At 39.9% G+C, this 22,322-nt stretch overlaps 1 protein-coding gene across 11 annotated transcripts in view; it reads right to left on the bottom strand.

Annotated features, from left to right (window-relative positions):
- The window catches only part of ARMC3 (armadillo repeat containing 3), a 106,869-nt gene that overhangs the window by 64,199 nt on the left and 20,348 nt on the right, over window positions 1–22,322 (bottom strand). For 10 of the 11 annotated variants that reach the window (XM_042945096.1, XM_042945095.1, XM_042945098.1 and 7 more), the window contains 4 exons: window positions 12,158–12,283; window positions 6,102–6,170; window positions 5,449–5,624; window positions 886–1,080 (listed from right to left, as the gene is read on the bottom strand). In XM_042945096.1, the coding sequence (XP_042801030.1) occupies window positions 886–1,080; window positions 5,449–5,624; window positions 6,102–6,170; window positions 12,158–12,283 (566 nt within the window). The remainder of the gene's footprint in view (window positions 1–885; window positions 1,081–5,448; window positions 5,625–6,101; window positions 6,171–12,157; window positions 12,284–22,322) is intronic. The other variant, XM_042945105.1, reaches the window with a different exon arrangement.

Below are 22,322 nucleotides of genomic sequence, written 5' to 3'. Positions count from 1 at the left end.
ACATACTATATAAATCAGTAGACTAAGTAAAGCAGATGATTCTCCCCAATGGGGAGTAAATAACCCTTCCTGCTTTATCCTAGAGAAAACTATGGCTGATAAAGCCTAAAAGACTAATTCTAGGTATTTCAGGAAATCATGAAGAAGATCCTAAACAAGAATTTAAAAATCTTAAATTTCTAAACCAGAAGAATAAAAATATTTTATTTTTTAAATTTAAATTTATTTAGAGAGCAAGTAGGGGAGGGGCAGAGAGAGAAGGAGACAGAATCCCCAGCAGGCTCTGCACTGTCAGCATGGAGCCCGATGCGGGTCTTGAACTCACAAACCGTGAGATCCTGACCTGAGCTGAAGCCAAGAGTCAGATGCTTATCCAATGAGCCACCCAGGTGCCCCTCAAAAAAAAGTCTTTTTTTTTTTTTTTAACATTTTGGCTGCTTCTTTTTTTTTTTTTTAATTTTTTTTTTTAACGTTTATTTATTTTTGAGACAGAGAGAGACAGAGCATGAACAGGGGAGGGGCAGAGAGAGAGGGAGACACAGAATCTGAAACAGGGTCCAGGCTCTGAGCGGTCAGCACAGAGCCTGACGCGGGGCTCAAACTCACGGACTGTGAGATCATGACCTGAGCCGAAGTCGGACGCTTAACCGACCGAGCCACCCAGGCGCCCCAAAAAAGTCTTTTGTAATGGCCTCTATCATTAATCTGATTTAACCATGCTGATAAACAATGTAGCAATAAACAAATTAATTAATCCATTTTACTGAACACTATGCTTAAATATAATAAAATTTTATTTTAAAAAGCATTCTACATTCGGATTTTATAGCAACATGTAGGAGAGATACATTTCCTCATAGAAAGTTGAATGAAAGTTTCAAATACCTTAGTTTCTAGGATTTTAATAAGGTGGTCCACTCCTTGATTGTCTCTCAGCGTTGTTCGTGCCTCCTTATCATTTGTAATAATACCTAAGGTTTTGAGAGCCAACAACTGAATAACTGGATATTCTGACTTCAAGAGATCTAATATAGGGGGGATTGCATTTAGTTCTTGAAGTGCCGCTCGACACTGAAAATCCTGCCATGAGATACAAATGATCAAATAAGTAAAATTTAAAGCAAAATATAGTCAGTCACAAGAATGGAGAACCTCTATGGTCTAACAAAGGACATTGTAAGTTTTAAATTTCCCATCTTTTATTCCAGATTCCCTTCCAAAGTCACTCACACAGTAAGTAAGAAAAACTCTCCATCGACAACACCTAAATATTCATTTTAACTATGCAGACATTGTCAATAACAGGAAGTAGATGTGATCTATGATTTTTGCAGTACCTATTGTTTCTTTATTATCCAGCAAAGTCCTTTCGTTACTAACAGCACTACAGTAAATCTGCGCATAATCAAATTCTTTTCACACTCTATACCCTGTTTCAAATAGTATTTGATAAAATGAAATGATGCCATCAATTCCTTATTATCTTCATCCAAATGGATTATTTATGAAATGCTTACATGCACACAGTGCTGCTGGCAGGCCCTGTGCACGCAAATTTATACCAGGTTGAGTTCAGACACATGACCTTTATACAAGACGTTTATAATATCAAGGGGTCGTTAGAGTCTAGGTGAGTTGCTCTGCCCTGTGTGTCTGCAATTCTGTGTATGTGAGTGGTGGGGAGAGGGCTAGTTGGGGTGAGCAGTGGAGAAAACCAAGCAAAAAGTCATGAAAAGCCCCCAAACTCTGACTACTAATCATGACACTTAAAATCAAAATATCATACATGTCAAATAGTATTAAGGTGGAAAAGGTCTCATTAACAGCTTAGCTTTTCTCTATCCATCCTTCAGTGCATGCTTCCTACAGGCATAAAAACTGTAGAAAGTTGTTTGCTGTGGGTTGAATTGTGTCCCCCCAAAATATATGTTGAACTCCTAACCCTCGGTATCTCAAAACATGACCTTATGTAGAAACAGGGCCAGTAGAGATGTTATTAGTTAAGATAATGTCATAGTGGAGCAGGGTGGGTACTTAATGGTGTCCTTAGAGGACTGGGGTCTTTAAAAGAAGAGGAAGCATGGGGTGCCCTGGTGGCTCAGTTGGTTGAGTGTCCGACGTTGGCTCAGGTCATGATCTCAGTTTGTGAGTTCGAGCCCCGCGTTGGGGCTCAGAGCCTGCAGCCTGCTTCGGATTCTGTGTCTCCCTCTCTCTCTGCCCCTCCCCTGCTCACTCTCTGTCTCACTCTCTCTCAAAAAGAAATAAACATTAAAAAAAAAATTTTTTTTAATAAATAAGAGGAGGCACAACAGAGGGAGAGATTGCAATGATGGCAGCTGTACATCAATGACCGCCAGGGATTGACGGCCACCACCAGAAGCTAGGAAGAGGCCGGGAGGATGCTTCCCAGAGCGGCCGTGGGGGCAGGGCCCTGCTGACACCTCAAGGTCGGACCTCCAGCCTCCAGCACTGAGAGAAATTCCTGTTGTTTTAAGCCGACGTGTCTGGGGTAGTTTGTTACGGCGGGCGGAGGAAATTAACATGCTGTTATTCACCAGTACTTCTGTTGTGAAGCATAGTGAAGGCAAGTCTTTTCATTTCTCTTTGATTAAAAGATTATAGGGAAGTAAGAGCTACGAGGAGTCTTGGGATGAAAGATACTAACCCACTGACTGCGTTATTTAGGCCTGTGGGATAAGAGAAGGGGGGCAGTGGAGCAGGGAGGAGCCAGGGTAGAGGCCAGTGAGTGCCCAGCCTGGGGCAATGACTTCTGAGGCCGGAAATGCTCTTGCCGCCTTCGCCTTCGGGCATAGCCCATTTGTCTCTCTTTCTATATAATTTGTCTCCATACTCCACCTCTCGGTGAACTCTCCTTTACCTTCACTTCACTATCTCTTCCTTTTATATTCTACTGCTAGCTCTTTCAAATGGCATTTTGGTATTTTCAGTTGATCTAAGCAAAGCTAATCAAATGTGTGGGCAAATTGTTCAGGAACCTGAGCAGCAAAAGAAACAGAGAAGGCTGTTCAAAGTGTCAGGAAGCTGACCTGCTGTGGGGGGGCGGTGCCTTGAGGGGCTGCGGGAGGGGTGGGGACACAGGACAGCACAGGTAGAAGAGGCCAAGGCAGGCTGTTTCTTTCCATAACAAAGGAAAAACAGTTCGGTGACAAAGCACCTTGCAATTATGGACAATGAGCTCTGTTCAGCATACTCAACTCTTTGGGTCTTCACCAATAAATAAGTCTAATCCAAAAATCTTGGTACACTGAATACGGCATGCATTGCATCCAATGTGCTTAGATCACCAAGGTTAGGTCAATAAGTCTGCATGGGTGAAACCTCGTTCAATGTATTAGATTCCAAGTTTCAAGAAGAAATACATTTATCTACTTTCATCCTGCCTTAATTTGCAAGCCATTCTATTCTTTGAAAATTTACATACATTTCTAAAATGCCCTTTCATAGACCTGTACTCTGAAAACGATGAAACACTGAAGGAAATTGAAGACAACACAAAGAAATGGAAAGATATTCCATGCGCATGTATTAGAAGAACAAATACTGTTAAAATGCCTATACTACCCAAAGCAATCTCTACATTTAATGCAATCCTTATCAAAATGCCAACAACATTCTAGAACAGACAATCCTAAAATTTGTATGGAACCACATAAGACCCCAAATAGCCAAAGCAATCTTGTAAAAGAAAAACAAGATGGGAGGAACCACCACTCCAGGCTTCAACGTATATACAAAGCTGTAGTAATCGAATAGGATGGTAACTGACACAAAAGTAGACACCCAGATCAATGGAACAGCATAGAAAACCCAGAAATAAACCCACAATTATATGGTCAATTCATCTTTGGCAAAGGATGCAAAAACATCCAAGGGGAGAGAGAGTCTTTTCAATAAATGATGTTGGGAAAACTGGACAGTAACATGCAAAAGAATGAAACTGGGCCACGTTCTTACACCATACACAAAAATAAACTCAAAATGGATTAAGGACCTAAATGTGAGACAGGAAACCATAAAAATCTCTGAATAGAGCACAGGCAATTATTTCCCTGACACTGGCCATAGCAACACCTTTCCAGATATGGCTCCTGAGGCAAGGGAAACAAAAGCAAAAATAAACTATTGAGACCACATCAAAATAAAAAGTTTATACAAGCAAAGGAAACAATCAACAAAACTGAAAGGTAACCTTCCGAATAGGGGAAGGTATTTGCAAATGGCATATCCAGTAAAGGGTTAGTATCCAAAATACAGTATATAAAGAACTCACACAATTCAACACCCAAAAAACAAATAATCCAATTAAACATGGGTACAAGTATGAACAGACACTTCTCCAAAGAAGACATCCAGATGGCCAACAGACACATGAAAAGATGCTCAACGTCACTCACCATCAAGGAAGTGCAAATCAAAACTACAATGAGCTATCACCTCACACCTGCCGGAACGGCTAAAATCAACAACACAAGAAACAACAGGTGTCAGCAAAGATGTGGAGAAAAAAGAACCCTTCTCTGTTGGTGGGAATGCAAACTGGTGCAGCCACTGTGGAAGGGAGTCTGGAGGTTCTTCAAAAAGTTAAAAAAACAGAACTACTCTCTGATGCAGTAATTGCACTCCTGGATATTTACTCCAAATATTCAAAAACCCCAATTTATAAAGGGATACATGCATTCCTATGTTTATTGCAGCATTATGTCTAATAACCAACTTATTGAAGCAGTCCATTCACCTGTTGATGGAGATATAAATAATGAGATATTATTCAGTCAAAAAAAGAATGAAGTCTTGCCATAATGCAACAACACGGATGGAGTTAGAGCATTACGCTAAGCAAAATAAGTCAGTCCGAGAAAGACAAATACCGTACGATTTAAGAATTTAAGAAACAAAACAAATGAACAAAGGCAAAAAAGAGAGACAGAGAGAGACAGAAAGAGAGAGAGAGAGAGAAACCAAGAAACAGATTCTTAACTATAGAGAACTGGTGGTTACCAAAGGGGAGGTGGGTGGGGGGTGGGTGAACTAGGGGATGGGGATTAAAGAGTTCACTTTCGGCGATGAGCCCGGAATACGTATATCATTGTTCAATCACTAAATTGTATACCTTGAAACTAGTATAAAACTGTACGTTGACTGCACTGGAATTAAAATGAAAAACTGAATTACAAAAAAGAAAATGCCCTTTCATGGGACACAACTGCTTATAAAATGTGAAAGTTCAAAGGTATCTACACTCAACCTCCATTCCTTTTTTTCCCCCAAGCGATAACTCCTAAATAGTACCAGAAAAAAAAAAAACAAAAAAAAAAAAAACAGTGAATCAAAACTGAGGAGTTTCTAACACCTTTGAGCCTTTTTTATTGGGCAAATCAATTCTATAAATAGCTTTGGTCAAAACCCGCTTTTAGAAATCACCCTCACCTGGGTCAAGTTGTAAATGCACTCAACTGAGTTCTTCTTCACGTCAGGGTCTGGGCTGGCCAGCAGTCTGACAAGTGGCTCTAACCCGCCGTGCTCCAATATCTGCACTTTGCTGGTATACTCCGCAGACATGTTCGCCAGGCAAAGACTGGCGAACTCATGAATCACCACTTCCTCTGCACATCAAAGACAAACGACACAAGTGTGCGAAAGGCTTCCACAACCACTACTTCAAAACACGTTTTGAGGGGCGCCTGGGTGGCGCAGTCGGCTAAGCGTCTGACTTCAGCTCAGGTCACGATCTCGCGGTCCGTGAGTTCGAGCCCCGCGTCGGGCTCTGGGCTGATGGCTCGGAGCCTGGAGCCTGTTTCCGATTCTGTGTCTCCCTCTCTCTCTGCCCCTCCCCCGTTCATGCTCTGTCTCGCTCTGTCCCAAAAATAAATAAAAAACGTTGAAAAAAAAATTTTTTTTAAACACGTTTTGGAAACCAAAGCTTCACGAATCCTAACTGTGGCGAGAGCCCCTCTTGGCTTGAAAGACCTGAAGGACAATTCGCAGTTGATATTACGTAGGCTATTTCCGAGGAGTAGTTTAATGAAATGCGAGAAACAAACCAGTCCCGTTTTTGAAACAGATGCGGGATGCAAAACTACCTTCTGGAGCAAGCTGAGCGATGACGGAATTCATGACATCTAGTTCCCTTAACAATTTTTTAACATCGTCTGCAAAAGAAGAAACAGCGCATTAATGTTTATTATTATCAGTAACAGCGAGGTTGTTTAAACAGTCCCTTATGAGATAGGCTTTATTGTTACCTAATTTTACAAATAAAGAAACTGAGGCTCAAAATCAGCAAGTCAGTGGTGAGACCAGGTAGCATGGTCAGGTCTGTCGGACCCGACGGACTCTAGCCCCTCTCCTTGATCACCGAAATATACTACCTTCCGACAACACTAGAAAAGATAACCAGAAAAGTGCCAAGTGTACCTAGAACACTAATCAGTAAAGCCGAGTTACTGCGCCCGACATCTGTTTACCGTATGGTAGAAATTCCTTTTGGTGTTGTTTTGTTGGAAAGGGTATTTTTAAATTTTGATTTTAAGAAAACTTGTGCAGAATGCAAGTAAGAATTATCCTCAGCCTTTTTGATTACTATATCTTGGTTGTGTTCCATTTGATTATCAGAGATGCCAAAAATGATTAAAGACAAGTATACTGATTTGTTTAAAGTTCACTTCTGTACTAGTCACGTGAGCCTAATTAAGGCCGGGCAGACACGCCCCTACTGCTCTGCTGTCATCCTTAACCCGTGTTTTCTGAGAAATAAGGCATAAGAAATAAGGTACTCATTTAGTTTTTGCAGTGGTTCTTGGTCAGTTATCTTTGTAAGCCGAAATTAGCATCATTAGGATTTTGGAAAATTTCACTTCACGGCAGAGAGTCTCTGGATGGATTTTTCCTCATTAACCACTGGGTAGACTTGACTTTTATTGGACACCTTTTGCTCTGTTTCTGTTCAAAATGGCGGAAGAGGGCCAGCAAACTTATCGCTGGCTTATATGTATGTGAAAAAGCTCGAAGTACAAAAGAATAGTAGAGCTTCTGGAAAGGGTAGCGTCCCAAAGTGGAGGGCATTATTTTACAGTCAACACTGGTTCAAAAAACGGGGGCGCCTGGGTGGTTTCGTCGGGTGAGTGTCCAACTCTTGATTTCTGCCGTGATCCTAGGGTCATGGGATCCATGATCCTAAGTCATGGGATCCAGTTATCCAGCCCCAGGAGATTCTCTCCCTCTCTCCCTGCCCCTCTCCCTGGCTCATGCTTTCTCTTGCTCTCTCTCTCTAAAATTTAAAAAAAAAAAAAAAAAAAAAAAAAAAAGTATACCTTGACAGGGAATTAACCAAGTGAAGGCATCCTACTGAGATCTTTCCAAGTGTGCTGGTGCGCCTTCTAGAAAACTTGTGTTCTTGGTATTCCTGCTCTGAGGAGTCCAGTGTCTGTATTTCCAAATGAGAAGGCCACACCCGTCTATTTTTACATGCTTGATGCAAAATATTTCTGGGCTTTTAGATCTCCAGTTCATTCTCCATTTGGTATCCAAAAGAACCTTCCATATATTTCAAAGTTTCTGCTGCAACACTGACCATGAGGTCAAGAACACCGATGCTCCATGTCCCCTCTGCTTCTCTCGTTTCCCTGCAGGAAGGAAATGCTCCCGCAGGCCGAGGCCGCCTGGCTGGGCCCGTATGTGACACCTCACGTTCTTCTGCCCTAACAACTCAAAAGTCTTCATCACAGAAACCCGTGCCACGGAATTCCCTTCTAGATAGGAAGTTAGCCAAACCTGTCCAGAGCTCTTCGCTAAACCATTTTTCTCTTGGCTCAGCGGAGGGCTCAGATTCTGTGGCAGTGCCTATAAATCGGTAGCAGAGCGGATCAGTTTGTTATTCTGCTTTTTGACACCAAATTGTCCCTAAAGGATCTTTCTTTTCCTGAGGGTAAGTCAGCAAAACATAACGGAAAAGTGCCTATTTTCATCACTTGAAAGAACAATATCGATCTCTGCCCCCTTCTTTCTCCACAGAGAACACGCTCATATAGGGCAACTGAATAGAAACTCTACCTATTGTGGTTGGTCCACGCAAATATGTTCTAGCTGGGGGCGCCTGGGTGGCACGGTTGGCTAAGCGTCTGACTCTTGATCTCGGCTCAGGTCACGATTTCACAGTTTGTGAGTTCAAGCCCCCTATTGGGCTCCACGCTGATGGCGTGGAGCCTGCTTGGGATTCTGTCGCTCCTCTCTGCTCCTCCCCCACTTGTGCTGTCTCTCTCTCAAAATAAATAAATACATTTTTGAAAATTTGCTTTAAATATGTTCCAGCTAAACTCTAGGACACATACAATTTTAGGTTGTTCAGAACTGCCAACACCTTCACTTCCTGGAGTAACTTCATGCAATCTGGGTTTTTTTTAAAAACATTTTTTTAATGTTTTTACTTACTTTTGAGAGCGAGAGAGAGCAAGCAGGGGAGGGGCAGAGACAGAGGGAGACACGGAATCTGAAGCCGGCTCCAGGCTCTGAGGTGTCAGCACAGAGCCCGACATGGGGCTCAAACACACAAACGGCAAGATCGTGACCTGAGCTGAAGTCAGAGGCTTAACCGACTGAGCCACCCAGACATCCCGTGCAATCTGTTGTAACTGCATTCTTATTTATACTTTCTGGTTGCCTGATATGAACCATCCAATTTATTTTTGACCTTATATACTCTTTTACATCAACCTTTTCTTAAGATGGCAAGCTCTACAGATCGCCATAAGTAATGTAAAATCTGGGCTTCAAGGATGGCAATGAACTCTCTCTTTAGCTGACTTCATTAAATGAGCCTCTGTTATACGGCCTCATCAAACTAAATACAAACCGGGGGGGGGGGGGTGTGTGTAAGAGACAGCAACTCCATTTTGATTAAAAGGTTTAACACAGTAATTTAAATGCTTGTCTTGAATGACACAGGATTAGCATAGGCTCATAACTCAATCACTTTAGAAAAAAGACAAAGAAGAAAAATCAAGAATGTGTTTGCTCTCACAGCAATCCTTTTAGCACCAGGCATTCTGTTGGAACATCGTACTGGTTCATCCACTATGAACATAGTGAAAGCATTGAGTACGTGAAAGGCATGTGAAGATACAAATCTCTAAAGAAAAAGTGGTTATTTTAAGACAGTCTAAAGACAATTTAACCATGCGGCACCAGAGGTGCGTTTGTTTACAAATTAGTCTGGAAACATGCCTTTTCATTTAAAAAAATTTCTTTAACGTTTATTCATTTTTGAGAGACAGAGTGTGAGTGGGGGAGGGGCAGAGAGAGGGAGACACAGCATCCGAAGGAGGCTCCAGGCTCTGAGCTGTCAGCACAGAGCCGGAGGCGGGGCTCGAACTCGAACTCACGGACTGTGAGATCATGACCCGAGCCGAAGTCAGATGCTTAACCAACTGAGCCACCCAGGTGCCCCAGGCCTTTTCGTTTAGAGTGAACGACTAGCTTAGTCGCCTTGGACATGGATGGACAGTGAAGCAAAAGCTATTCATGTATTGGCTGTACTGACAAAGCAGGAACACGAGCCATTGAGGACGCCAAGCAGGTTATCGTGTCATCAGATCGTTCACGTAGAAAATGAATCAATTCACATAAATGCCTTGATTTTTTTTTTTTTTTTTTTTTTTTTACCCAATTCGTGGAATCAAAAGAAAGCTCTTGGTCAGGGGGCGGGAGGGTTCATTCATCATATCTAAGACCCACGGGCTCACTGGAAACCGCCAAGACAGCAAAACTCTTTCCAGTGTTATGCTTCGTGGTAGCAGATTGCACCCCAGCACTGGTCGCAGCCCAGCCAGCCGGCTCCCAGAGGGTGGCTCAACAGGTCTGAGAGCCATCACATTGAGCACTCAAATGCAACGGTCATTCTCAATATTTTAGGGTCACAGACTCTTTTGGAAACTCGTGAAATGCAACATACAAACCCTGTTCGGGAAAATGTGGCAAACCAATTTGGAGGCTTCACAGATTATAAGCTCCTCGTGTACTGGAAGGTGCAAATTCTAAATAAAATGAATACGAGAAATCAAGAACAAAAGTAAATAGGAAAAAAAAGTCAGAGAAACCTAGACACTAAGTTAGAAGGCAGAAGTCTCAGCAGAAAATTATAACTTTCCTTTCCAAAGGACACGCATTCTCCCCCAGAATCATGTAGTAGGAGAACGTGAGTTAGCATGTGCACTCATGTTACGGATCAGAGAATAGTTGATGAATACAAGTCCACTAAAGCCAGAGAGTAGAGTTCTAATTCTAGCTCTGATCTGATTTCTTCTATTAACCACCCGCATGAATGCACAAGGAACCTAATCCTTTCAGAGCTCTTTTCTATTTTTAAAACGAGGAGTTGCATAAGAGGTATTACAAAGCACCCCCGCTTCTCAAATCCCGTGGCGTGTAAACGGAATAAAACATAAGAAAAATTTTCATGTTCCCTTTTTTGATTATGAATACTTTCAAGGTGGCTCATTCAACATGGCGGAATTAGTACACAGACAGCCCCTGAGACAAATTCCTGAAGGCCCCACGATACAAATGATTACTACCTTGTTTAACTTCTCTGTACCTCAGTTGCCGCACATATAAAGGGAATGACCGTAGCACCGACCTCATTAAATGACTGAACGTACAAATAGCATGTTGGACAGGGCCTGGCACATTGCAAATGCTGTGTGGGTGTTGACTAATGTTACCAAAATCTGGGTTGGTAGAGCATCCACTCCCCCACGACTGTCCTCATCCGGCAGCCAGAAATACCCCCAGAGCCCCTGCCTTCCAGAACAGCCGCCATTAGAGCTCCCGTACTTGCCTCCAGATCCCCTTCCACTAATAGCCTCAGCGGGGCCCCATCAGCCCCCCAGAACTGCAGGCAGTGTTCACGCGGTCTTGGCGGCGTTGGCTGTAAGGGCACAGATGTCACCTAAAACTCTCCTTCCCCGTCACTTCCCATCTTCCTGTCTGTGACATTAATGCCACCGTCCCTGCTGGACAGCATGGAATAAGGAGCCCCCCTTCCTCTCCCGTCCTGTCTCACCCAGGGCTCAGGAAAGTGAGGGGGGGGGAGGGGAGTCAGGAAGTTGAGGGAGGAAACTGAGCTTGTGCTTTTGCTGAGACTGGTGAGGGGGGGAAGTATGATAACTTTAGCCGCATGCCATGAGACAGACAGTTATGTTTATTCCTAACTGCCTGGGTTTCGGTTTAGAGTTCATTCAGTCTTCACCAAGAATGTCATGTTTTATTATAAAGTCACAAGGCCTTTAGTGGCTAACTCTAACTCAGAAACCTACCATTATAACATGAAAATGACTTTCAAGTGACACAGGCATCCTGTTCATTAATCAGGGACTGCCTTTATTGGCAGAGTTTTCGTCAAAGCAGTATTCTAACAGACATGATAGCATATTTTAACGAATACTATCATTTCACCACATTAAACATATGAAAATATTCAAGCCATAGGTCTGATTTAAGAAATAAATACGTGTCTAAAATTATTTTTGGCAAAATACATTTTGCAGTTTCAAAAAAATAAACGTATCAAACCTCTTCGTCCTGGGTTACTTTCACTATGAAATACATACGAAGTGTAGCTTACATACGGGCGGACAAATTACGTCACGCTAACTCCAGAAAAGAGCTATTTTAAGAGACAATGAGTGCCCTTCAACTTGTTAGACTCAAACCTACCATGTCACCAACTCTGAGAGTTTTACATGGATATATTTGCATGTGTCTTTATATTTTAAAAATATCTCGGGGCTCCTGGGTGGCTCAGTCTGTTAAGCATCTGACTTTGGCTCAGCTCATGATCTTTCGGTTCATGAGTTCAAGCCCTGCAACAGGCTCTGTGCTTTCAGTGAAAAGCCTGCTTCCGATCATCTGTCTTCCACTCTCTCTGCCCCTCCCCCACCTCAAAAATAAACAGTAAAATCAAGAAGAAAAATATGTTCTTAAAATATGAAATCATAATCTGTTGTATTATATTTATTTAACTTTTCGTTAACATCAAAGTCAGTTCAAATAAAATTAAAAACAAACCCCTTAAAGTTAAATTTTAAAAAAGGATAATGCATTACATGAGGTTATGAGATTATTTCTGAGAGTTGATACTTACTATTAGAAGCCAGGATTCCAAATATCATGGTAGCATTTCTTCTTACAATTTTGTCTTCGTGGGTGAGCAGCTTGGTTAAAGGTTCCACAGCTCCAAGTTCAAGGAGGGTAGCTTTGTTTTCTTCACCTGATATCACAGGTAAAATCAAATCATGCATGGATATCATCAGTCTCAGCAAAACTCTCCCTCGTGCCATTTTAATTTCTTATTTGCTGTTTGCCTTTCACATTCCTCTTTGCTTCCGCATATACATACACTTTATTTCCGCATATATCTCGGAATAAACTTTAGAGCGCAGGGATCCTCGACATTTGCTGCTTTCCTTCCTCCTGATGCTTATTTCAAGAGCTGGCTTCCTCTTGTCATTCAGTTCTCAGTTCATACTGCACCTGCTCAGAGGGTCTCCCCTGACCACCCTATCTAATGTTACCACTACGTCCAAGCCTTTCTTCCTCTTCCCTAGTCTATTTTCTTCATACCACTTAGCCATCTCCTTGCCTCGTTTGCCTGTCCCACTAGAACTTAATTTTCCACGAGGACAGATACCCTTTCTGTTCTATTCTCTCGTATCCTCAGCGCCTAGCATAGCGCCGGTCATGTACTGGCGTAATTAATCACGAGACTTCATTAACATACACGGACCCCACTTCAAGTCTAAGTGGGATGGTGGGGTGAGTTCAGGGAGCTCGTTTTTCACCCACTGGGGTTACAGCACCTATTTTGTCATCCAAGATGTGTCTGCAGCAAGCATGAAGGTTCACGCACAGAGGGGAGCCGCCAGGGTAACTGGGGACTCCTTAGCTGTGGCAAGAAACCCCAGAAGGCCACGTAATGCCAGAGTCTTGCTGAACTATAGAAGCAATTTAGCTATATCTTGATGAGTGGGATATCGTTCTACAAAGTCAGGAACAACGTTTAGGTCCTGATTAATTTCAGCTTTTTAATTTCATGGGCTACGAAAACATAGATCTCGCTTTCAAAATTAATTTGAGATATAACAAAGTCCCTTTCACTTGTCTTGCCTCAGTTTTCTCATAAAATTAGTCTTTTATATTTTAAGTTATAGGTCCATATTCTGATAACACACAGACTATATCTTCCTAATGAAATTGCCCTGTCTCTAAATGGTCAGATTTGTCGCCTGCTAAGAACATGTTGAAATATGCATTGTTGACTATCACAAACTTCTCTCAAATCTTCCAATATTTGCATCTTAAGGAAATTCTAAAACTTAATTTCTTAGATGAAAACATTTTGTCAAATGAATCTTTAATATAAATTTTAAGATACTTATGCTTAAATAAAAAAGATATTTTATATGTCATATTGTCATAAAAATTAACTTTGTCTTTAAATTTTTGTTCTGAGAATTTTGTTACATACCTTGAATTATTTCTTCATCAAGATACATTTCTTCTCAGTTTATAAACAATGCTGTGTATTATAATTTTATGACCAGCAAAAGAGGATTTGCAAAATTAATAGCTTGTGTAATCTTTACCTCTATTTTTATTCTTTTTTGACAGTGTTTATGAGGCATCATTGACATACAATAGACTGTACAAACTTAAAGAGAACAATCTGATAAATCTTGACCCATGTTTAACACCCATGAAACCAAACAGCACCATTAAGGAAAAAAAAAAAAACATATCTAACAGCCCCAAAATTTCCTCTTGACACTTTGTGACCTCTTCCTCCCGTTACTATACATTATTTGGCATTTCCCAGAACTCTAGATAATCATAGAGTATGAATTTGTTATTGTCTGGTTTTGCTCAGTCTGATGATTTTGAGATGAATCCATGTTGTAGCACGTATCATAGTTCATCATTTTTATTGCTGAGTACTACACCATCATATGGATATACCACACTTTGGCTGCATCATCTGGTAGATGTACATTTAGCTTTTTCAGAAACTACCAAACTGTTTTCCAAGGTGATGGTACCATTTTACGTCCTCATAAGCAATGTACGAGGGTTCCGGTTTCTCCATATCCTCGCCACTAGTTCTGTCGATCTTTCTGATTAGAGTCATCCCGGTGGCTGTGAAATAGTATCTCATCATGGTTTTAATTTGTATTTCCCTCATGACCAATGATGTTGAGCCAAAGGCACTTTTTTGCCATCCATATGGCCCTTTAACCACGTGGCTATTCAAATCTCTGGCTCATACGTATGTTTAAACTTGGTTTACTTTATTACTGAGTTTTGAGAGTTCTGGACGCAAGTCCTTTATCAGATATATGATTGACAAAGATTTTCTCGCGATCTATAGCCTATCTTTAAAAAGAAAATTACTAGACCTTTTTTTGAGCAGTTTTAGGTTTATAAAAAAAAAATGAACGAAACATACAGAGTTCCCATACTCTCCATCTCTCTTCCCTCCCCCACTTCCCTAATTATTAACATCATGCATTCGTGTGGCACATTTGTTACCATTGATGAACCGATATTGATACGTTGCTATTAACTAGAGTTGACAATGTACATTACAGTTCACTGAGTGTGTGGTACAACTCTATGGGTTCTGAGAAATGCGTAAGATTATGTTTAGCTTTCCGAGAAACTACCAAACGGTCTTCCCAAGTGCCTGTACTATTTTGGATTTCCACCAGCAATAAATGAAAGTTCCTGTTGTTCCACATCTTCCCCAGCACTTCACGCTGCCATGGATTCATGCTGTTTAGAATTTTAGCCGTTCTTCTAATAGGTGTGTGGGGATATTTCACTCTTGCTTTAACTTCCTGGTTAACATACGACACCTTTTCACACACTTACTTGCCATCTGTGTATCTTTTTTTGGTTAGGTGTGTGGGTTCAGGGTAAATTTGATAACATCCGGTCAACTGTCCTCTTATGGATTATGTTTTAGTGTCATACCGAAGAAATTTTTGGCTAACCCAAGGTCAGAAAGGTTTTCTCCTATGTGTTCTAGAAGTTTTATAGTTTTAAGTTTTATGTGGATATCTCATTCTAAAACCATTTGCTAAAAAAGACTGACTTTTTCTACTGTATTGCTTTTGTACCTTGGTAGAAAAATTGTCCATATATATGTGGGCCCATGTATGGCTTCTTTATTCTGCTTCTTTGATCTATTTGTTTATCTTTGTGCCAATAACGCTATCTTACTTACTGTAGCTTTATAATAGTCTTAAATCAGGAAGAGTATGTTCTCAAGGTTGCTACTTTTTCAAGATTGTTTTCACTTTCAGGGTGTCTGGGTGGCTCAGTTGGCTAAGCATCTGACCTTGGCTCAGGTCATGATCTCACTGCTTGTGAATTTGAGCTCTGCATCAAGCTCTGGGCTGAAGCCTGCTTCAGATTCTGTCTCTCTGGCCCTCCCCTGCTCGTGCTCTCTCTCTCTCTCAAATAAAAATAACACAAAAAATTTTTTTGAAAAGATTGTTTTGACTTTTACTAGAAGCTTTGCATTTCCATATGAATTTTAGAATTAGCTTGTCAATTTCTACAAAAAAATTGCTCAGATTTTGGTAGGAATTGCATTAAATACATAGATCAATTTGGGGAAAAATGACATCTTAACAATTGACATCTTTCACGCCATTAATACAGTATCTCTTTCCATTCATTTAGAACTTCTTTAATTTCTTCCAGAAATATTTTACAGTTTTCAGTGTACAGATTTTTTCCCACCTTTTGTCAGATTCATCCTGTGACCTCATACTTTTTGGTGCTATTGTAAATAGTGTTAAATTTCATGTTGATTTCCAATTGGAAACCTGGAATTGGAACTTTGCTAAACTTCCAATTGGAACTTTGCTAATGTATTATTTCTAGTAGCTTTTTTGTAGATTCAATAGACTTTTCTATATAAAAGATGATATCATAGTCTATAAATCAAATATAGTTTTGCTTCATCTTTTCCAATCTGGATGCCTTTTGTTTCTTTTTCTTACCTGATTGCATTAATTAGAACTTCCCATACAGCCAAGAGCAGACATGTTTCTCTTGTTCCTGATCTTAGGGGGAAAGCATTCAGCCTTTCACTATTAAGTGTTAGTTGGCCATAGAGGAAGTCTGTAACTACTCCTACTTTGCTGAGATATTTTATCAGGAGGAGACACTGGACTTTATAAAGATAATTCTTTGCATTTATTCAGATCATTATATGGTTTTTCTTGTTTTAAATATAGTCTATTCATATCCTAATGCTGCTATAACAAATTACCAAAAACTTAGTGGCTTAAAACACAAATATATTATCTATGGTCTGGAAGTCAGGAGTATGTAGTTGGCCAAGTGAGCTAAATTTGAGATGCGGACAGGATTATGTTCCTTTTTGAAGTATTAGGCAAGAACCCATTCTCATTTCTTCCCATGAACATTCCTTGGCTAATGAGCATCTTCTATTTTTAAAGCCAGCAATCACATCACTCTGATCTCTGCTTCTACTGTCACATCTTTTCCTCTGACTCTGACTCTCTTGTCTCCTTCTGCCACCTATAAGGACCCTTGTAATTACGTAGGCCCCACCTGGATAATCCAAGATATTTTCCTCTTCTCAAGATCAGCTGATTAGCAACCTTAAATATATCTACAACCTTATTTCGCCTTTGCCATGTAACATAACATATTCACAACTTCCAGGGATTAGGGGAGTTATTATTCTGCCTACCACACATAGTAAAATACCTTGATTGATTTTCAAATGTTAAAGCAACCTTGCAATTTGGGAATAAATCTCGTTGGTCATGATCTATATCTATATCTATATCTATATCTATATCTATATCTATATCTATGAGGTATATTAACCTGCAGATTTATTTTCCTATAATGACTTTGTCTGTTTGGGGTATCAGGGTAATAGTGACTTCACAGAATGAATAGGGGATTATTCCATCTTTCTCAATTTTCTGCAAGAGTTTATATATAACTGGTAGTACCTCTTCTTTAAGTATTTGGTAGAATTCAGCAGTGAAAATATTTGGACCTGGAGCTTTTTTTGTGAGACAGTTTTGAACTACAAATTTTAATTTCTGTAATAGATATAGGGATATTCAGGCTATCTATACCTTCTTTAGTGAGCTATGGGAGTTTATGTCTTAAAATAAATTTGCCTACTTCATCTAAGTTGTAGAATTTATTGGCATTAAATTGTTCATAATGTTAATATTATCCTTTTAATATCTGTAGGATCCAGAGTGATGTCCCCTCTTTCATTCCTGTATTCATAATTTGCCTTCTCTCTTTTTAGTAATCTGGCTCAAGAGTCATACACACACACACACACACACACACACACACACACACACACATATACACATATTTCACTTGTTTATTTTATAATAGAAAGTTCATACCTCTTAATCCCCTTTACCTACTTTACTCATCTCTCCACCCACCTCCCCTCTAACAACTACCAGTTTGTTCTCTGCATTTAAGACTCTGTTTCATTATTATTGATCTTCTCAAAAAACCAGCTTTTTGTTTCATTACTTTTGTCCATTATTCTGTTTTCTATTTCATTGATTTCTGCTCATACATCCTTATTACTAATAATTGGGTTTAATTTGCTTTTCTTTTTCTAGTTTCTTAAAGTGGAAGTTGAAGTCATTGATTTGAGACTTTATTTTCTTTCTTTTTTTAATGTTTATTTATTTATCTGAGAGAGGAGGAGAGGCAGAGAGAGAGAGGGGGAGAGAGAGAGTCTCAAGCAGGCTCCATGATCAGCATGAAGCCAAATACGAGGCTCGGTCTCATGACTGCATGTTCACAACCTGAGCCAGTATCAAGAGTTGGGTGCTTAACTGACTGAACCACCCAGATGCCCCAAGACCTTATTTTCTGGCTGGCATTTAGTACAATAAATTTCTCTCTAAATACTCTTCTAGTAGCATCCCACAAATTTGTATATGTTGTGTTTTCATTTTCAATTTGGATTTTCCTTTTGAATTCTTTCAATCACAGATTATTTAGAAGTGTGCAGTTTACTTTCTGACTATTTAAGGATTGTCCAGAGTCCTTTGTGTAATTGATTTTTAATTTAATTCTTATTGTGGTCTGACATATATTTTATATGATTGGAATCCTTTTAAATTCATTCAGGCTTAAAAAGAAATTTATTAAGGCTTGTATTATGGCTCAGAATATTGCCTACTTTCATAAATGTTCCTCTGTGCATTTGAAAAGAATGTACATTCTGCTTGGAGTATTCTATAAATATCCATTAGGTTAAATTCATTTATATTGCTCTTCAAATCTTTTATATCCTTACAGATTTTCTATCCACTTGTTCTTTCATTTATTAAGAGGTTATCAAAATCCTCAGCTATACTTGTGGATGTTTATTTCTCCCTGCATTTCTAACTTCATGTATTTAGAAGGTATGACATTAACGACTTAAGTGCTCAGGTGTTTTTCATAGCTTCTTGATTAATTGACTCTTTCCTTATTTTTATAAAAATGAGGTTTTTTATCTGATACTCTTTTTGCTGTTTATTTTTCTGATAATTAATACAGCCACTCCAGCTTTCTTTTGATTAGTGCTAACATAGGATATCTTTTTTTTTTTTTTTTTAGAAAGGCCGACTGCCACGTGCAGTGCCTCATTTGGATGTGTCTGGAGTCTTGGAAGCTTGACTACCCTACGTTCTCCTACAAATGGACCTTGAGAGCTTGTTTACAGGTTCCAGGAGGGGAACACGGCTAATCGTATACCCTCGACCAAAGAACGGTCCTCTTCTATAGGGGAAGGTCGTCCTCTTCGACCGAGCTCACGGCTTCGGGAGGGGACGCACGTGGAGCGGTGAGGCAGGAAGGGGACACCCGCCTAGCCAGCCAGATCAGCCGAATCAACCGTGGCGATCGATGGGGTGACAGATGTCGCAGCCAGATCACCCTCACATCCCAGATACCTTTTTTTTTCATCCTCTTACTATCGTTATCTGTGTCATTATATTCTAAGTGCATTTCTTGAAGGCAGCATGTAGTCTGATCTTGCTTTTTATCCAATGTAACACTCTCACGCTGTTGACTGAGGTGCTCAGACATTCACATTTACTTTGGTCATCTGTTTAAGGTTTAAGTCTACCATCTATTTGTTTTTTGTGTCTCATTCTTTGTTTTACTCCTCTTCATTTCTGCCTTCTTTTTATGAATTGAAGATTATTGTTATGATTCCGATTCGTTTCCTTTGTTGGCTTACTTGATATCACCCTTTATTTTGTTACTTGTGTTGTATTGGGGTCTGTAGTATACATCCTTATCACAGTCTACTTTCAAGTGGTGATATCCCACTTGACATACGGTAGATGAACCTTATAATAGTATACTTCCATTTTTCCCTTTTCTCCCTTGGTTCTGTTGTTGTCATATACCTTATTTATACAAATGTGTCATGCTGCACAGTATATGATTATTATTTTTGTTTGAAATAACCAATTTGAGGGGCTCCTGGGTGGCTCAGGCGGTTAAGCATCCGACTTCAGCTCAGGTCATGATCTCAAGGTTTTCGTGAGTTTGAGCCCCACGTCAGGCTCTGTGCCGACAGCTTGGAACCCGGAACCTGCTTTGGATTCTGTGTTTCCTTCTCTCTCTCTCTCTCTCTCTCTGCCCCTCCCCTATTCCTGCTCTGTTTCTCTCTCTCTCTCTCTCTCGCTCTCTCACTGTCTTTCTCTCTCTCTCTCAAAATTAAAATAAACATTTTATTAAATGTTTCATTAAATTTTTTTTCAATAACCAATTTGATTTTTAAGTGACTTAAATAATAAGGAAAAACTTTATATGCTAAATTTCTAGTGTTCTACCTTTATTGTTATTATAGTGTGTAGATCCACATTTCCATCTGGTGTCATCTTCCTGAAGGACCTACTTTACCATAATTAGTAGTGTGGTTCTGCTTGCAATAAACTACTTTGGCTCTTGAATGTCTGAAAAAGACTTTATTTCACTTATGTTTTTCAAAGGTATTTTTGCTGGGAATAGAATTCTAGGTTTAAAGTTGTTTTTTTTTTTCTTTCTTTTTATTTAGTCTTTCTTTTTCTTTCTTTATTTTTTCAGCTTTAGTTAAAGATGTCTCTCCACTGACTTCTTGCTTGCATAGTTCGGATGATAAATCCATTGTCATCCTTATTTTTGTTTCTCTGAATGTAATGTGTTTTTCCCTCTGACTGCTTTTAAGATTTTCTCTTTATTACTCTTTTTAAGCAATTTTGTTTTGTTAGACCTTAGTATATCATTTTCTTCATATTCATTGTGCTTGGGCTTTTATGAGCTTCTTGGATCTAGAAGGTTAGAGTTTTCATTAAATTAGAGGAATTGGGAACTATTATTTATTCTCATTCTTTTTCTGTCCCTCTCACATTTTTTTCAAAGGCTCCGGTTACACATACATTGTGTCAGTTTTGATTTACTGATGATTTAGATCCTCATTATGGGTCGAATTTTCTTGCTTCTTTTCATGCCTGGTAATTTTTTTTTTTTTCAACGTTTTTTATTTATTTTTGGGACAGAGAGAGACAGAGCATGAACGGGGGAGGGGCAGAGAGAGAGGGAGACACAGAATTGGAAACAGGCTCCAGGCTCCGTGCCATCAGCCCAGAGCCTGAAGCGGGGCTCGAACTCACAGACCGCGAGATCGTGACCTGGCTGAAGTCGGACACTTAACCGACTGCGCCACCCAGGCGCCCCTCATGCCTGGTAATTTTTTATTGGATGCCCGACACTGTGAATTTTACCTAGTCGGTAAATGGTTATTTTTATATTCTTCAAATTTGTTTTGGGACACAATTATCTGGAAACAATTTGATCCCTTCAGGTCTTGCTTTTTAAATACTCACTAGATAGTACTAGAACAGAGTTCGATCTAGCACTAATTATTTCTAACTATTGAAGTAAGACCCTTGTGTATGTTCCATACAATCGTCCATGAATCCTTGCAGTTTTCCAGTCTGGCTGATGGGGAACGGGCCCTACTTGTGGCCCTGTGTGAGCACCAGGCACCGTTAGCTCTGATCCTGTTAGGTCCTTTGTCCGACTTCAAATAGTTCCCATACATGTACACCCTGATCAGTCTTGAGTTGGACCCTTTACCAATCTCCAGTTCGCTTTCTAGGCAACTCTTTCCTCTCTGTTACCGTCCTGAAAACTCTTGCTTCCTTTGCCTCCTTAGCTTTCAGATCTGTCTTCTCAACTCCGTGTCTACCAGACTCTGTACAGGTTAACCCTTCCTGTGATGTGGTCTGGATATTCTCTGAAATCAATAAGCTGATGTAATCATAGAGTTTATTTCCTTCATTTCCTGTCTCTCAGTGGTCACTGTCCTTCATCGCCTAATACTCAGTGTTTGGCCAACTATTATTTCGTATGTTTTTGTTTTCTCACTTGTTTCAATTGGGAAAGTGAATTTGACCCCTTACTCCTTCATGGCTGGGGGAAAAGTCCCATCATTTATCTTTAAAAAATAGAAAATACTGCTAGTATAAAACACCAGACTTAACAATATTTTCTGTGTTGATTCCACATAATCTGCCTGTTTCTTTACCTCATGTCATATGCAAAGCGATGGTATTTGATGACTCTGTATGGCTGAGTGAGACTCATGCTGCCATAACTGCATGATCCAGTCTCCCTGAAATCTAGCCCAGAATTCCACGCAATTACTCATGAACCATTTCTGCCAGACGCAATGATTCTGGTTTTTATCTGGATTCCCAATGATGACTAGAGTGGTATAGCAAGGAGAATATTTCACTATTTGCGAACAGAATGATTTGTTGTTCTCTCCGACAAGTCCCAAAAATAATGTTTAAATAGTATCATTTCCTTAAAAATCAAATCGCTCCCTTCTTAGTTTAAAAGTTTTTGTTTGTTTGTTTGTTTGTTTTTAATTACAAAGTTACACTAAACTCTTCAAGTATTCTCAATATCAGACTGGGTAGTTCAGTCGGTTAAGCATTGGACTCCTGATTTGGCTCAGGTCATGATCTCATGGTTCATGAGATCCAACTCCATGTTGGGTTCTGCCCTGACAGCATGGAGCCTGCTTGGGATTCTCTCTCCCCTCTCTCTCTACCCCTCCCCCTTGCTTGCACACTGCCCCTCCCCCCCCAAAAAATAAAGAAACTTAAAAAACTTACACAGTATAATAAAAGTCTCAGTTTATCACCATTTGGAATGAACTAAAATATAATTATCAT

The sequence above is a fragment of the Panthera leo genome, chromosome B4 (assembly GCF_018350215.1).
Source record: "Panthera leo isolate Ple1 chromosome B4, P.leo_Ple1_pat1.1, whole genome shotgun sequence".
NCBI classification, from domain to species: Eukaryota; Metazoa; Chordata; class Mammalia; order Carnivora; family Felidae; genus Panthera; species Panthera leo.
The sequence above is the reverse complement of the archived record's forward strand: the minus strand, read 5'-3'. Positions and strand labels throughout refer to the sequence as shown.